The sequence below is a fragment of the Mercenaria mercenaria genome, chromosome 13, assembly GCF_021730395.1.
Source record: "Mercenaria mercenaria strain notata chromosome 13, MADL_Memer_1, whole genome shotgun sequence".
NCBI classification, from domain to species: Eukaryota; Metazoa; Mollusca; class Bivalvia; order Venerida; family Veneridae; genus Mercenaria; species Mercenaria mercenaria.
Genome location: NC_069373.1, coordinates 66,317,132 through 66,335,155, shown reverse-complemented (window position 1 = coordinate 66,335,155; position 18,024 = coordinate 66,317,132). Strand labels below are relative to the sequence as shown.

The following is an 18,024-nucleotide window of genomic DNA, read 5'->3' as shown; positions in this document are numbered from 1 at the left end:
ATCAGTACACTTTGTGTTTTAGACTTTGTCTTAAAGGACGGTCAATTGTTTGGCGGGGAAAAGTAAAAGTAATGACATTTTTCGCTTAGATGTGGTATAACTTAAACGTTTGCCCATTTCCTATGCAGACAAGAGTTCTTAAAGGAGATGACATGTTCATTTTCACACATTTTGAAGTGGCTTTAGTTTGGACAAAAAAAAAATCATGTTAAAAGCTATTTCTTTCAAATGTTTTGACCCAGGTGTTGGACATATTTGGACAAAGAGATCTTGAAAGCTCCGTCAGGCAAGCAGGAAGTATGCGAAAGTGTTTACATTACAAACATAGCTCTGAATGGTTACGTTTATCTTTCTCAGGATGTGGACAATATCCTGGGACCAAAGCCAGATGGGGCCAGAAATCCATTGAAACTGATTTTTCAATTTCTCTGCTCTAAAATTTTCTACTTATAATTCTCATTAATACAATACCATTACAATGTCACTAGCTTCGGTATTGTTTATCTTTGTAATAGCTGTTTTGCAACTTTAGCGATTTTATATCAGCTGAATATCTAAGTGCGAGGACATTGCGATAGAATTATATTCTTGTTGGCCGATTGCTAGGTGTTTAAGGCATCTTTTCACTAAAGTTTTGTGGCTGTTTTGAAGTTGATACGGTTTATCACGAGGTTTACATTTATAAGTCATGTTTTCCATCTGAACTCTCCAAAAATTTCTAAATCTTGCCATTGAGTCATTGAACTAAGTGGCGGCGCAGCATGACAACTTCCAGGACGTGTTGGCCAATAATTATTTCCTGTGGTTGTATACAGATACTGCTGCAGATTGTAAAAGGTGTTCTTAATTGTTAGGTTGAGTCATAATATTTACAGTACTTCATTTTGTCGTACTTTTGTTACACTCCAGAATATTAATTATTTATTTATGATAATGTTGATGAAACGAGCTGTGCATTAAAATGCAGGTAATATGCATGCGTGCTTCCTTTTCATTGCAAGTTTACGACCCAGAGCAAGAGTCTTTATTTGCTTGTATGCGCTGGCAATCGTAAAGAAACCATGTCATTTGTTTAACTTTTAATTTTCTGAAAGATTGAAAAGTAACATCTGCGTTTTAAGTTTCAACAGAAACCACTGACATTATTAAACTGGGTCAAGATTGAAAACTTTACAGGATTACACAAGATTTACATCAATTTTTTTTCTTTTTAATTAAGAAAATGCATCGGTTTGTGGTAATTGTAAATTAAAAGTAAAACAAAAGTGATTCAATGAGTTTTAGACACTAGAATTTATTATTTAAAGTGTATAGACATTTTCCGTTTGATACGTACTGTATTCTCAGTATGCAGTTTGTCATTTTTTTATTTTTAAGAAAAAGCATTTTTCTGTTTGGCCGAAGGAGGTCTTAACAGCATACCAGAATAAGGGATCTCACAGGAATTGCGCATTGTCAGCTTACAAAAAGGCCAAAGCATCTTGTACAATATGTACAAACTGAAAAGATCATCTTTTTTCAAACTTAAATTGAGTGAATTGTTCTCTAATAAATGGTATGGATTGATGATTTTTGATTTTTATCAAGGTTGCATGCATTTCTATTTTGATGTACATTTTAAGTGTTTTAAATAAGTGCCGTCTTGACACCACCCATAAAGTCATATTACATCTTTTCCTTATTATAAAAGAAAATTTGGTAGATCATCAGTCACGATATATTTTTTTTTTGCAAATTATGATTAAATACTCAGATAGAATTTATATTTGATATTTCGATAATTTTTCAAAAACAGTGAGTGAATAAGGAAATGCCCTTAAGTGTCAAGAATGACATTTGCTGAATAAAGTTTTGAAAAAATTGAATTGAAATGAGATTGCAAATTCTGTTTATTGCTGTCTTAAAAGATTTGTGATAGTAAACATTTTTTGAAATGAAAAAAAAGGGCTGAATCATGAAATTTTATACTTTGAAATGCAATTTGAAAGTGCTCCTTCACTTTACAGATCAAGAAAACGATCACAGTCATGCAATCCAACAGACTTGTTTACTAACCCACTGGAGCGCGGATGAATCAAATTTTCTTTCTCTGTAATAAAATAGCGGCCTGGTTCCAGAATTGCCATTACTTTTTTATCAGCAAACGGAACTGGGCTCTTAATGTGTCAGAAACAACAGTGGAATTAGCAATTTCTTTTAATATGTTTTCTTTATAGTGCCTGAGTCACCACAGCTCCCCTCTGAAGTAGTAATTTTCAGCACCACTTGTCCTAATGATTATTTTCATTGTTTTGTCTGTAAGACTGACATCTGCAAATTGACTCATTACAAAAAGCTGTTACATTAAAATTTGCAATAATAGGGGCCTAAGGGGCCTGAATTTCTTGGAAGTGATCCTTTGAAGTTTGTAAAAATGAAAACAAACCTGCAATTGAGCCCTTGTGTGTCTGGACTGTGATCTTCATTCTGTCATCCAATTAAACTCAATGTCATATTAGTAAAATTTCTCTGTTCATCAGTGTCTAGTGATTGATCTGTAACCAAGTGCAAAACTTGCAAGTTATCTGTCAGATTATCTTTTCATATATCAAAGTCAATTAGATTGCAGATCAGTCAAATATTCATAACATTAATTATTCGTTTTGATTATCAAGAATAAATTGGGGCTGTACTGATTTGTTTCACTTTAATTAATATCTAATCATCTGACCTCCTCTTTATGAATTTGTTTCTCATATGATCAAACTTAACTGATAAGCCTTAAATTACAAAGAAATTTGCATGCAATTGCACTATGAGTTTGAAATTTACATTCTATTTTCAGTTGCCTGAATCTTTAAATAATTTCAAACAGAGTTGTTTACAATGTTCATGATGTTTTGAAGCTATTTTAATGTTTTAAAAATCAAGTTTAACATTACATCAAGGCTGGGATGAAAAGGATTAGATTCCCTGACAAGTTCACAACTTGTAATGCAATCTGCTACTGGTACCGATATATGTGTGGAAAGTGGTCACAGGTGACTCACACAATACTGCAGCCATCTGGCATATCAATTAATTTGCTTGTTTTAATTGTTACAAACCCAGCTTAAGCATAATGATGCAGCAGCTTGGCCAAGAAAATTCTATTTAAGAGACCAGTCTAAACAGGAAAGCCTGTGATTTGCCAGTTTTAAACACAGTTTTGAAACTGACCAATGGCATTGTGTCATTCATAGAATGGTTTACAGTTACTGTGTTTGTAAATAAAAAGGTGATTAACATTTATAAAGGCAACAGATTAAGAAAGTCTGCAGTCTAGAAAAGTTCAATGATCGTGCATATTTTGCCATGATGCTATGATGTTTATACTTTTTACAATTGTATCAATAACGTTTTTTAGTCAACAGTAAACAAAATCTGGTTAAATGAAAGCATAGTTTAAAAATCAAGACCTCCCTTTGATGGTGTTTATTTTGGTAAAAATTTGTCATAAATAACATCACTTTAAAAGTTCAAGGCCCTATTAAGACAGATTTTTCGCTGACGGTATATGTCATATTATGGTCAACGGTGAACAGCCTTGGCTTGAATTCAGGGTAAGCAAATACTTTGGCTTCACAAGATGTGTAAACATGAAAAACACTGGTAGTCAGACTTCTGTAAACTGCTAAATGGGTGTTTAGGTTTTTGTAATTTGCTTGGAAGCATTAAAATGCTACTATACTATAAAATTAACGTAAAACTTCGAGATATGTATTGCAAAATGAAACATTTCTAGCGGAATATGATCAAGCAATTTGATATCAGTATAAACATAAATGGCTGTTTTCCTTCAAGTTTTAATTTGTCATTTTTTTCCTGTCTAATTTGTTGGTTTTAATTGTCATTTTTATCATGATTTTCGTTTCAAAATGGTTCAATAAGAGAATTGTATGCAGATCGTGAACACATGCAATAGGTCATCAGTGGTAGCCAATATGTCTGAATTGATATTTGTCTGACTGAATGTCATAGAGTATTATTGCTGAATTGATCAAATTATTGGAATATTTGGCATTTAAACTTGGCTATTTTGTACAGATAGATTGATACTAAGTAACTCATGATAAGGGGCTTCATAATTACAATAACATATACATTGATGTTGACCTTCACTCATTCCTAGTAGGTTTTGTTAATGTGCATGGAGTTGTGTATGTCGTTGTTGATTCTTATACGCTTTTTTGCTTACTTAGTATTCAGACAGTATGTGACTGAACGGAAATCTTGTTCTGACAGCCTGACATTACTGCATGGGACAGAATCACGAATTTGGCTTATTTTCTTGAAATGTAAGGCATTATTCAAGTAAAAGTGCTTTTTTTATGTTCTTACTTAACATCAAAATGCTCTTAATAAAAAGGATGCACTGTTATCACAATGTATCCGGACCCTATGTTTTGAGAAGAAAAGGGGCATAATTATACAAAATTTGAATAGCCTCTGGAGTTATCTCATGTGAACAAAACATAGGGTCTGAATACACACTAGATGAGAGGGCGTGTCATGCGCAAGAGTCAGTTCTTTCGTACTCAAATACACATACAAGTACTCTGTTGGTAAAGGCATATATATTCATCACTTACAGCATATAGGGCTTTTTTGGCAGTGTTTTGCGTCTGCAATATTTTCGTTATTTTATTATTGATTGTTAATGGTTATTCAACCGGTAGAGTGTGTCTATATGTAGAGTGTGTCATCCTTTTTAAAAACATACCATATACGCGGCATACTGGGTAAGTCATAGTGATCTGATATATTTTAATAGCTTTTTTATTAATGATTGATCGTAATAAAAGTGACACCACAGATTTCATATTTCTGCTCCACCCTGAGCCGGTTAATCACTAAATAGTAATGGTAAAAGAAATGCGTATGCTTTTGAATTTTCTGTACTGGTTGCTATGTAATTGGTGAAATATTATATATTTGCACCTATGGGATAATCTGTCAAAGTTTAATCTTGTATATCATAGTGATATATCATGTTTATATCACCTGTCAATTACATCATTCCTATAAACAAGTTGTCATAAGATTATCATGATACTTGGCAGCTTTTGGTTTCAGGAAGCTGCAGGTATTTTGGTTCATTTAATGTGATTGGATTTTTTTCCCCTGCAAGTTGTTTCCTTACTGAATAGAACTCCGGTCTAACTTGATCTTCTAAGATTCAGTGTGTTACAGCAGTTTTCTAATCAGCAAAGAGGGGGGGGGGGAGGTGGGGGGAGCAGTGTACAGAGTCTAGAGGTTATTCAGTCTATCTTTCGCAAAATGAATTCATTCCCATTTATTTCCTGGATGAAATATTTCTTTATACAGAAATGAGCATGTCGTAGTGTGTAAATATGCATTTCTTTCCCTATTCGTAACTTTATTTGATGTTACGTGAGTAGCAATGTCAGTGGTGAGACAAACCACGTCCTTTGATCAGACAGAAATTGCTGCAATAAATGCGTATCATGTTGCAGTTATTCCATGTAATGATTGATACAGGGTGACAATGTTAGCCGTTTACCCATTCTAGCATTGAAATCACCTCCAATGACATGGGCCTAAAACCACAGATGGTCTTTTATGTGACACGGCTAGAGTTAGATGCTATGGTGACCAACAGCCGCTGATTAATGGGGCAGAAATTTGTTCTTATTTGTGTTTAAAACAATTAACTACACTGTTTACCAGTTAAATCATAAAAAAGCAACTTTGGGGGCCATTTTTAATGATGTGGATGAAATTCTATTGCATTTTTGTAATGATGGGTAGTCATGTATAAAAAGATTAAAAGTTTAGCAGTAACAAAATGGGCATTGTCATTTGTGTCCCATTTTGGCAGAACATGTTAAAACTGCTCTAGGGTTTCAGTTGTTTTTGTTATGCAGAGAAAATTGTTTTAAAAAGCGGCCATTGTCCTTAAAAACTGCTACTTCATTGAGAAATGATGTCAAAATTGTTTTGAACTTGATTGTTTTAGATTTTAAGATAAATCAAGCACACTTGCTTGCTTCCTGTTTGTTTGTTTGTAATTATTATATATTTGATTATGGCATTAGAATACAAAGAACAAAATTTTGAGCTGATCAGGGTTGGAAGCGAAAGAGATCTCGGATAATCTTCTTCATTTACACTTGCTCCAGCTCCTGCAAATGTGGTAAATTAAAGATAAATTATGAAGTGAATTAAATGAAATTTTAGAAATTAAAAAAAAAGAAACAAGCAAATGAGCTGCTTTTGTACTATTATAAGGTTCTTTTATACAATAGAATAACTGTATGAAATAAAGACAGTTGAATAAATGGGATTTGTTTGATCCAAGCGCTTTTGTTTCAAAGCCATTCATAACATTGACATGGACGTCAAGAACTTGAATTTTCATGCCAGAAACCTAAACTTGTGTCTGATCTCATTTTAGGATTCACGGTACATTTCTTTTGTTTTAGGTTGTAAATGAATAAAAATCGGTGGGTATTACGTTTATTATTATGCAGATTAGAATTTCAAACATGGGCATTATAGAAATGTAACGGAATATTTAAAATGGTCTTTTAGTCACTGATATAGACGTATTGACATTATTGTTTAATGTAAATGAAAAGGAAAAAGTGAAATTGTTACTTTCATATTGAAAGTTATTGTCAGCAAACCTCAAAAGCACCAAAAGAAGGACCTTTGCCAAAGTTGACTCCTTTTATTCTGTAAAGGTTTTTCACAAGATACTGTGTGTGTCAGAGAGTAGCTATAGGTTATGATTTATAATGCTCGACACAGTCGAGATTAAACCTAAATATCCAAAGTATTATTATTAATTTTGAATAACTGAAATAAATGATTATGGTAATCCAATGTTACACAGCCTTTTACAGCCATTTTGATTTGAATTGACTTTGAAATACTGTATACCGTACTTGCATTTTGTATAAGTTGGAGAGGGAATTTATGAGGAAATGCCTGTCGTTATAACTAAAATATTGTTAAAAAATGGCACTAAAGCCAAAGCAAACAACACATGGAATGGAAAGTACAAAAAAGAACATGAACTGAATACATGGATAATCTCAAGGCTAAGTCTGAACAATTTGTTTAGATATTAATGTGTATAAAATGTGCAAAAAACCTGTAATAAGTCGCACAAAGAATGCAGATGCAATTTTGTATAATTTATTGTAGAAAAATTCTTTAATGGTTTTTGATTGTAGATGAAGTGGTTTGAAGAGAAATAGTTGTGGTCTTGAAATCAAGTTTGTTTAAAGTATGTGTAGAGTCTGGCTATAGCTCGGAAGATATAGAATACTGTCTTAATTTTTTTCATAATAAGTCTAATAATACTTGAGAGTTGTGAACTAAAAATAGCCTGTTCACTGATTTGTCTATCCTGGCCAACAACTTAGCGTTCTCCTGGAACGGTTATTTTGACTCCACCGTTAGTCTGAAGGGAATTTATAGTAACTCAGTGATACAGTGTAGATGACATCAGCAAAATACCCATCACTCTTTCAAACACTTTTTGAACAAATCTGAGTTAATAATTCAGCGCAGGGATTTTGATAACTAGGCCTTGATGAAAAAACTGTGGGAGTGCAAAGGATAAGAACCATAACTGGTAACTGTAACACACATATATGGACTAATGTTGACTTTTCAGGTCATTTTGCTTGATCAGCTGTTTAATTTGAATTACCTAATGTATTAGTCATAAGTTATAATATTATGATTATGCAATACTTTATGCAGGCATGACTGCATAAAGTCCTGGCGGCTCAAAAAAATTATTATAATATTCGGTTTGTTCTAACTACATGTATTCAAAACAGTCAACGAAGTGGAATTATTTTTACCCGTTTAAGAGATTAATGCATAATGCAAAGCCTTAGAAGATATAATGTTATGTGTTTTGCATTTCAAAAGGTTTTTGAACTAGGATTTGGCAACAGTTATCTGCGGCCAATTACGGATTTGACTGATGTCGATAAGCGATAACTGTTTGAAAAGAAAATGCACCTAAAGCTGGATATACAGTTTGAGGTTTTTGGGTCATTGCCGTCTGCAAAAGTGTTTAGTCTTTTATTAACATCTAAATTTTGAGAATAGAATAAACTTCATGTCATGGTTTTAGAAAACAAACTGCGTGACAGAAAAAATGGAGCTAGTGGGTCAGAAACGGAAATCTCTTATTTAGCATCAGAGTAGGTGTCGTCTGCAACATACTCATCATTTCATCTTTTTTCAACTCCAGTTTTAAAGTTCGCTACAGGAAGGCTTTACAGTTTGTTTCCAGAATTTCTCCTAATCTATTATACTATATATTTAACAACTCTGTGAATCATAACTGTCTTGAAAGTTATATGCAATATCAGTTTTAATTTCCTGTCTTACCTATGACCAAGGCTTCCACTTTAATGTTTAACTATATTATTTGCTCCCAGCTGGAGACTGGCTTAACTAGACTTGTGAAATCAAAATGAAGAGAAACAGTATTGTAAATCAATTTTCTTTGTTGTCATTTCTTGTATATTTGGGCTATTCAGATCCATTGGGTTGAATTGTTTGCATGTTCAGCAGATTTTGAAATAAATCTGTGTAAATAGCCAAGATGAGAGAAATATTTTCTTTTCATTTGTTACAGTTCAAATATGTGTTTGCTTAGGGTTGTTTGGCAGATAATGGGGGACATATTTGCAGCTATGTGCTAAGTTGTCTTGTTTTTATTGAACGTTTGACTTTGGAAATTTTTACAATGGTCAGTGTAGGGGGTTGTAGTCATTTCCGATTTTAGAGTAAATATGAAATGTTCCATTCTTTGTTTTTAAACAATTTGAAAATTAGCATTCTTTCTGAAGAAAGGAGGTTTACAGTGGAACAGTTTTACCCCCTACATTGTGCACTAAGTGACAAGTCACTTACAACTTACAGTTGTGAATGTGGTTATACTTAAAAAGCATATATTAAAGTTATAAGTAGAAAAAAATAAACACCTATAAAATGAAATTAAATGTTTTGCATCAAAAAATAATTTACTTTTAGTTGAGACGGAAAGAATAATTAAATCATATAACTTTCTTTCAAAGCGTTATTATACAATTTGGAACTTTTTGGTTACGTTGACTCATTTTACCCCTGTTTGTTGCCGATTTAGTGACCTGTAAAACATATGATACATACGCTTTACTTTATATGGCAAAGAAAAGCAGCAGAGGATTAAAGTAGATCTTATCATTACTCAGATATAAAAAGATAAACATTGTGTCCTTGGTCATTACCAAAGTGCTGCCCACATGTCGCTACACAATAGCTGTTTGTCAACGCCTCCTGATCTCTTCTGAATACGATCAAATTTGTCATGAAAATAGCACGCCGTCCTGTTAACTGACCGGTAGTTTCGCTTACCCCATACCAAGATGGTCAAATAGTACACCTAATCCTATTATACTGGTATCACATCGATATTCCGTATAAGTAAATGTGGCATTTTTCTAGTTCAGTTTGGAAGTGAATGGCTTTGACACATTTAAACAAATATGTACTTGCAGATTTGGCAATCATTTAATACACTTTCGGTATAAAATATCATCATCATCAGTGTTATCAGCATTTATTGTTGCTTTCAAGGAAATCACTGTGAAATAGATACCATATTTGATTCAGATTATATTCCAAAAACAAAGAAAGATTAAAGATTGTTAATCAGTTAGCGCCTTTACATAGAAGTTATAACAAGAGAGAATGAAGTATTATAATACATTTATTCTGCTTGCTGTTTTATGCTATTATCAGTTTATGTTTATTTTCCATTTGCAGTGTTTGAAAACAAGGACAAGATCATTTTGGTGATGGAGTGTGCAGACGGGGGTGAACTGTACGATTACATAAACAATAAACAGCTTACAGAGAAAGACGCACGTAGAGTGTTCCGTCAGATTGTCTCTGCAATCAAGCATTGTCATCAGGTTCGACATTTTTGTATTGTTAAAACGCACACGGAAATAAAAAAATACATAAAATTCACTTGTGCCTAACTTTTTACATGTTAGGAAAATGCTTGTTAATTACAAAAATGACTAAAAGCAGAATTGTGTTTAAGTAATATTAGCAGTAGACTGGCTTAAGAGGGAAATTTTAAGATTTGTAAACTACATTGTATTTAATTAGAAAAAAAGATTTTTTACATTTCCCTTATTTATTACTTTTAGTTGCATTGATTTGTACGAAATGGTAATAGAAACATAATATTTCGTTGCAGAACGGCATTGTGCACAGGGATCTGAAACTTGAAAATATTCTTTTAGATCGGGATTATAATGCAAAGGTGAGCAAGTGCATTCGTAAATTTTGTTGCAAAATTTCATTTTGTCATTGTGTTGTCAGCATAGAATATACAAATAATTAGAGAAAAAATCTCAAAAAAATTAAGCTCTGACACTGTAGAAAGAAAGAAAAGAAAAATCCTGTTAAAAAAAAAATAAACAAAAATTTTCTGTCAGATACAAGGACAAAAAATAATTAATAGCCATAATTTTAGGAAATATGTTTTTTGTAGGTTAGAGATGCAAAAAAAGTTGGATTTCTGACAAATTTAAAGTGAAGAGTATATATCATAGTGATGCAGTATCATGTGCAACAGCATTACGCAAGTGTTTTAAGTGCAGCGTAATGATTTATGTAAAACGTTTTTTTATGTACGGAAAATATGGACATAAAAAACAAAATTTCAAAAATTTGTAATAAAATTGTCTATGTATATCTATTTTATAGCTAAATGTTCTATTTTGTGCAAAAATCAGCCAAGTCATTATATTATTATAACTGTTTACACTTCAGTAATTTAAAAATTGTAATAACACAAGATATGACAATTGTATAATGGAGAATATGTAAGCATAGTTTTTGGACAAAAATGAAATTGAGGTTACTTTGTTTTTTCTCCGATTAAATCTTTCTGTTTGGTTACAGATTGCAGATTTTGGGCTGTCCAACTTCTACAGTCCTACAGAGCTGTTGAAGACCTATTGCGGAAGTCCACTTTATGCATCTCCAGAAATCGTAAATGGTTTACCCTATTATGGTCCAGAGGTATGCATGAGATGTGTGATAATTTGTAATAATCTTACCAGATCATTCTAGATTTAGCTACTTGCCTTTCTTCTCTGTGGGTTAAACCTCACCAGGGGAGAATACTTTCATGTAAAGAAGTCATGTAGCCTGCTTGCAACTAGTAAAGTGGTTCTGCCTAGGTGTGAGGCCATGCCGGTTATAATACCTGCGTCATGGCTTCTACCACAGTTGCCATATGACTTTAGTTGTAGGTTAAACTTCAAACCCTGTGAAAAAGAAAAGGCATAATTGGGCCGCACCATAAGAAAACTAACATTTTGCGACCTGCATGGATCCAGACAAGCCTGCGCATTGGCGCAGTCTGGTCAGAATCCATGCTGTTCGCTTTCAAAGCCTGTTGCAATTAGAGAAACTGTTAGTGAACAGCATGGATCCTGACCCGACTGCGCGGATGCGCAGGCTGGTCTGGATCTATGCTGGTTGCAAACCCACTATGTTGGTCTTCTCATGGCGCGGCTCATATATTATGCATTTCAGTATCCTGTGAGCTGCAGCACCTGTGTATAAAATGTATGAATGAAATATTTTTTATCTCACTGTCAATATAAGGAAACAGAAAAGACATTTACTCTGTCAAACACCTGCTTGCCCCAAATTTCAAGGTCTATAACTGTCAGGAAAACATTTTTGTAGTGTCAGTGTATATTCTTTACAGACACCTTATATTTTATAGATATTGTTCAGGTATTTAGGACAGAATATAAATGACCGTTAACATAGGTTTCACTTCCCAATAAAAAAGGTATTTTTTACTGTTTGGCCTTCAATACTACTTGACCGGGTCAGTTATATGTAATTGTTTGGTGAAAATGGTTTTGTTATTTTGTATTATAATAACACTCATAACAGGTGTTGATTTTTATTTGACAAGACTCTGAGAAGTAGTAATAATGGCATATTAAACGAAACTTAGTATTGTAAATGTTGTTAACCTCATTTGTAAAAGAAATTGTGGGCTATAATTACAGTGGTTTCACTTAAATTTGCAAGCTGATCATCACAGATTTAAAACAACTATGACTATTAACCAGCGAAAACAAGAAAAATTCCAGTTCTCTTCTACGGGTAGATGAATTTAGAGAAATTTATATCCCAGTGAAACAGCAGTTTTTGGAAAAAACTCACAAAATAAAATCATTTCACAGTACTGATGCAATTGTGGTTGCAGACAAATTGCAAAGTAAAATTGACAAGAAAAATACCTTATCTAATACAGTATATACATGTATCTTTTTAATGTGTGTTAAATATAAAGTTTATTTCCATAAGATTTAACTATCATATAGTGTCAGTTGGGTGTTTGGACTTAATGTTGCAGTAAAGTTTCATAGGAATCAACATGCCCCAAAATAACTTACCAAAAAAATTCAAAGATCGTGCTTGTTTCACATTTACACTCGTTTGTCGTTTTATTGAAATTCGTCATTTCTGTATGAAGTCATCAGACAAAGTGCAGGAATTTTAAAACATCATTGTAACAAATGTTTATGGCATGCAAGAAGGCTCATTACGAAAAAATTTACATGCTTTTGACATGTTTATTATCCATCTTCCAATATTTTGCATCTTTAATTTGAACAATTGCAAATTTTTCTTGTCATTCAAATGCTTGTTTACAGATAGCTTTTTATTGCCATGCTATAAAACATTGGAAAAGATGTTTAACATCTGCAGCAAGCCATTTCAAAGTGTGTTGTTTTTATTTGTAAGCAATTTGATATATCATTATATGCAGCTGAATTAATTTGATACTTTAATTACAATTTATACCTTCTGTCCAGGCTCCAAGGTTAAAAAACTAGGAACAGATACTGGTCAGTCTTACAATGCTACATTGTCATTGGTCAATCTTAAAGTTGTGTTTGGAAGCAACCAATCAGTTGCTTGCGTGCTGAGACTATAGTTCCAGTCTCAGTTTTGTATCCTAGGAACCTAAAAGTGTTCCTTTAATGTGACTTCTTGTTCACTTTAATATTGGTCAAGATGGAATTACCTTAATTGATAGATTTTTGTGCATGATACATATATTTACATAGAACTGCATGCTACGATGATAGTGAAACAAATTCACTTCATATAAATGAACGTTACAACATACAAACGTTACAAAATGTTAAGTTTTAATTAGAATTATTTTATCTTGAAAAGAAGAGAAAAGTTTGTTAAATGCCTGGGTGAATGACAACTTGAATAGTAATATATGATTCATTTAGTAGGTCATTAAGTTTGGCAATAAGTTCACTTTATGCAAATTATTTGACCGAACATGATCTTTATTCTATGCATCAAGTGCATTTCTAAACAAGCATGCCCATTTGTATTTCAAATTCTGTTTGATTTATGTTTCTGTTACTCACATTTTGCCACAAGTATATCAGTGTGCATAATGAATCAAGCTGTATACAAATTGTATCTTTTAAATGAAAATTCATATCAGTTGGTTTCCCTTGTAAATGATTAGATCCGCTTTTGTCAGTTTGCAAGGAATTAGGATATTTTGATTGGGAAAATTCTCAAAAACTTTAACCAAACTGTGAAAATCCTGTGAAAGGTTAAGCTGCTTTTAAAGCAGCGTAGGTCAGTAATCGTGCCACCTATATTTAGTAAACAGGATGTTTTCAATTTCCAAAATTTCACACACTGTTGCAAATCTGGTATTAGATTAAGGTTTCATTTTCTCCTTATTTGTGCATACTTTGCTTCAATTTTAAAACTGTGATAATTGCCAAGACGTCAGCAGGTTTGGAAATTGTTTGTAAATACCGAGATTTGATAACATATGCACTTGTTTTATTGTATTTTCATACATTTTTTATTAGCTCATCTGATTTTTTGAAAAAAAATGATGAGTTATTGTCATCACTTGAGCGGTTGTCGGCGTCGGCGTTGCCTGGTTAAGTTTTATGTTTAGGTCAGCTTTTCTCCTAAACTATCAAAGCTATTGCTTTGAAACTTGGAATACTTGTTCACCATCATAAGCTGACCCTGTATAGCAAGAAACATAACTCCATCTTGCTTTTTGCAAGATTTATGGCCCCTTTTGTCCTTAGAAAATATCAGATTTCTTGGTTAAATTTTATGTTTAGGTCAACTTTTCTCCTAAACTATCAAAGCTATTGCTTTGAAACTTGGAATACTTGTTCACCATCATAAGCAGACCCTGTACATCAAGAAACATAACTCCATCTTGCTTTTTGCAAGATTTATTGCATTTATTGCATTTGCTTACTGTAATAAATTCCATTTAAAATGGCAAATAGAGTTTTAGGCTATATTTTTACAGAACTTGTTTACGATAAACAAGGCATTGTTATTTGATAGAATAAGCAATATGAAGGTCCAATGTGGGAAAATATTTTAGCCGAGAATTTAACCAGGCCTGAAAATAAACATTGTATAGAATATTTTTTAGACCAAAGATAGGGCTGAAAAACAAATCCTGGTATAAATTTGTTTTATAACATTGATCGTTGTACAAAATATTTACAAGATAAGATAGCTGCGTTTGTATTCATGTAAATGAAGTCATTGTTTTAGCTCTTGCATTAAGACAAACTTCAATGTCTGTTTTGCAGACATAGATGTGAAATATTGACAATTTTGTGCAAGATAAAGAAGTATGATTAAGTTGTGTAAATAATTTATCAAGATTTAATGGCTGCAGTACCATCTTTAGGGCAAAACAAAAGGTGTAATAGTATACATATAAATTTTAAGATAAAAAAATGGTCTGAATATAGAAGTTAAATGCTGTAAACAAAGATTATGATTTGGGATTTTTTTTTCTTTGTTTGAAGAAATGTCTATGAGTCAAAGATATTGTAAGAAATGCATGCCTATTCCAAATTTTGTTTTTATTTCTGTGTTTTCTCATTGAAAAAAAAATGCCAACAGCAACCACCATATATATATATATATATATATATATATATAGCGCGGAACTAATTATTCAAGAAAACAGTCACGTTAGTAATATTTTTTTATTTGATATTTGATAAGGGTGAACACCCTACTGTTCTAGTAAGTAATATTTTTTTTAATAGATAAATGGATCACTCATATGAAATATAGATATGCTCAACTGACACATTGTCTTAGATGATTAGTACATCAATTTAATTTCAGTATCACAATATTTTGAAGCCAGAGATTATCTGCGACCCAGTCATTGCATTATGGGAACATATACACTTGACACAACAGTTTATATCCCTTAATGTTTGTTAAGTGCATGTTTGTACGCTAATTTCAAAAGGAACACACATAATATTAAAGTTTCACGAGTGTACATAGCTCTGTATCCAAGCAGTTAATACAAGAAAATGAAATGCGCTGTTTTTTTTCTTTCCTATTTGTTTTCAATTTATCCGTTTCAAAAAAATCTAAACCTAATCCAAGATAAAAGGATTTAAAAAATAGAAACAGTAATAATAAATCTAAAGAAAGAAATGAGAGTGTAAACATTACGTGACGACAAGGGGATAATTGTAGAAAATCTCTGCTTCGTCAATGCAAACAAAAGGATCATTTATTTTGGAAATTATTGTTGAAACAAGGAAATTTTATTTGCTGTTGATTTTTTGCAAAGATATCGCAGTATCCCAGCAACAGCTAATAACTCCTTTCAGGAAGATTATTTGTTAAAACATAATTTTTTGCATTTTCTCCCATAAAAATAATATATTGTTAAATTAGATGAGACATTAGTATTAGCTTTGGTTTGATAAATACTGACCCCATTTTAACAGGTGATTTGATGTTCAATTTCAAAGGGCGATTTGAGGGTGACTTTAAGTGTAATTCCAAAGGGTGGCTTTAGGTGTAATTCCAAAGGGTGGCTTTAGGTGTAATTCCAAAGGGTGGCTTTAGGTGTAATTCCAAAGGGTGGCTTTAAGTGTAATTCCAAAGGGTGGCTTTAAGTGTAATTCCAAAGGGTGGCTTTAAGTGTAATTCCAAAGGGTGGCTTTAAGTGTAATTCCAAAGGGTGGCTTTAAGTGTAATTCCAAAGGGTGGCTTTAGGTGTAATTCCAAAGGGTGGCTTTAGGTGTAATTCCAAAGGGTGGCTTTAGGTGTAATTCCAAAGGGTGGCTTTAGGTGTAATTCCAAAGGGTGGCTTTAGGTGTAATATTATAATTCCAAAGGGTGGCTTTAGGTGTAATTCTAAAGGGTGGCTTTAGGTGTAATTCCAAAGGGTGGCTTGAGATGTAATTTTCCAAAGGTTGGTTTGAAATGAAATTCCAAAAACATAAGCTTATGAATCCTACTATTGATGCTTTCTGGTGTACTGCAGCCTTGTTCCATTAATTGATTTCACCATTGAAGTAGCTATAGCAGTACAGGATCATAAGTTACTTAGAGAATAGGATGAACAGGTAATGAAAGTCATTTTTCATTTCTTTCAGGTTGACTGTTGGAGCCTTGGAGTAGTTTTGTACACACTTGTCTATGGAACAATGCCATTTGATGGGACCAACTTTAAGAAACTGCGCACTCAGATTACTACTGGAGACTACTACGAACCCGACAAGCCATCAGGTAAATGAAATACATGTAAAAAAGGAGTTGTTAAAGAAGATATCAGTACTTGACCTGGAACTCGCAAATTTGAACCTTACTTGGGTCATGGCCAGGACGGCCCCCTATAAATTATGATTCACAACAGCTTCGAAACATATTTTTTAATTATCGCAGTTAAATCCACCGTCAGTAATTGTAAAAATTTCTTTAATGTAAACCTTATATGAATTATATGCTGACAGATGTTATAAAAGCACATAAAGTATTAATCTTAAGTGAAAAATTTATTTGATGAGCCATTAAAATAAGATAAATTATCAATACGATGAGTATAATTGATCATTAGGAGAAGGCCTTATCATGTGACTGGAATTTAGTGGTATTTTACCTGTTAGTGTGGGTGAACCGTGTGCTTTATTGTCTAAAATAAGATTTTTATCTTATGTCTTGAGTCACAGTTTACACAATGATCTGTATTCTAAATACCGATATAAATATTGTGGGCAGTGAGGCATTTTAGTTATAAATTGTTTAAACATGTCCTAGCAGAAATAAAACGTAAAAGCAATAGTTAAGTAATAAATATTGAACATCATATCCTCCTTGAACCTCTTGTTACACAACTTGTAATTCTTTGATAAGTCTTAAGTGAAATATAAAGTTACAAACTCAAGTACACCCTTTATGGCAATATTGTTGAAGTTATACAAATAAATGGTACAAAGCTCTTCAGAAAAGGTTCATTACATTCTCAAATAAATAAATAAAGCTGTTTCTTTGGTAACTATGGAATGCAGTTGAGACATAATGGTCGATTTATGTTTTTTTTTTAATCAAAGCTATTCTTGTCTAGATATGTAGGCCAGTGTTATAAGCCATTTGACTTTATAAATAATATGTTGTAATAGGTCATTGTAAGCCACTTGTGACATTAAATAAATAATTCTCTGTAATTATTATATTTATGTATTGTTGAAGTTTCAATGGAATGATAATGCTAAGTATTTATATAATGTCATGTCACAGGACACAGGCATAATAGGCAAGTTTGTTTTCTAAGTGCGTAAATAAACTATCTGACTTACATGAAAAGTTATAGATGGAATGATCTTGTGTTGTATTCCCTAAAAAGTGCATATGGCACAGTGGGATGTTTCCAAAATTAGTGTTGACCTCTTGTTGACCCGCTAGACCACTGTTAAAGATATATTTTCTATTGTCTCTAGTGTGAAATCAATCAGTTAATTTTTAGATGACTGCTTCTGTTTGTTGTTATTGTATATTTTGATGAAAAATTGCGCCATCTAAAAAAAATTCCACATAACCGTTTCGTTTTCATTCATCAGCCTGAAGAACTGGTGTAGTTTTGTTAAT

The 18,024-nt window shown here is 32.6% G+C and overlaps 1 protein-coding gene across 1 annotated transcript in view; it reads left to right on the top strand.

Annotated features, from left to right (window-relative positions):
• Positions 1-18,024, top strand: part of LOC123528822 (NUAK family SNF1-like kinase 1) — a 34,426-nt gene that overhangs the window by 10,795 nt on the left and 5,607 nt on the right. Inside the window, exons 3-6 of the mRNA XM_045308847.2 lie at positions 9,820-9,968; positions 10,262-10,327; positions 10,972-11,091; positions 16,536-16,668. Of these exons, the coding sequence (XP_045164782.2) occupies positions 9,820-9,968; positions 10,262-10,327; positions 10,972-11,091; positions 16,536-16,668 (468 nt within the window). The remainder of the gene's footprint in view (positions 1-9,819; positions 9,969-10,261; positions 10,328-10,971; positions 11,092-16,535; positions 16,669-18,024) is intronic.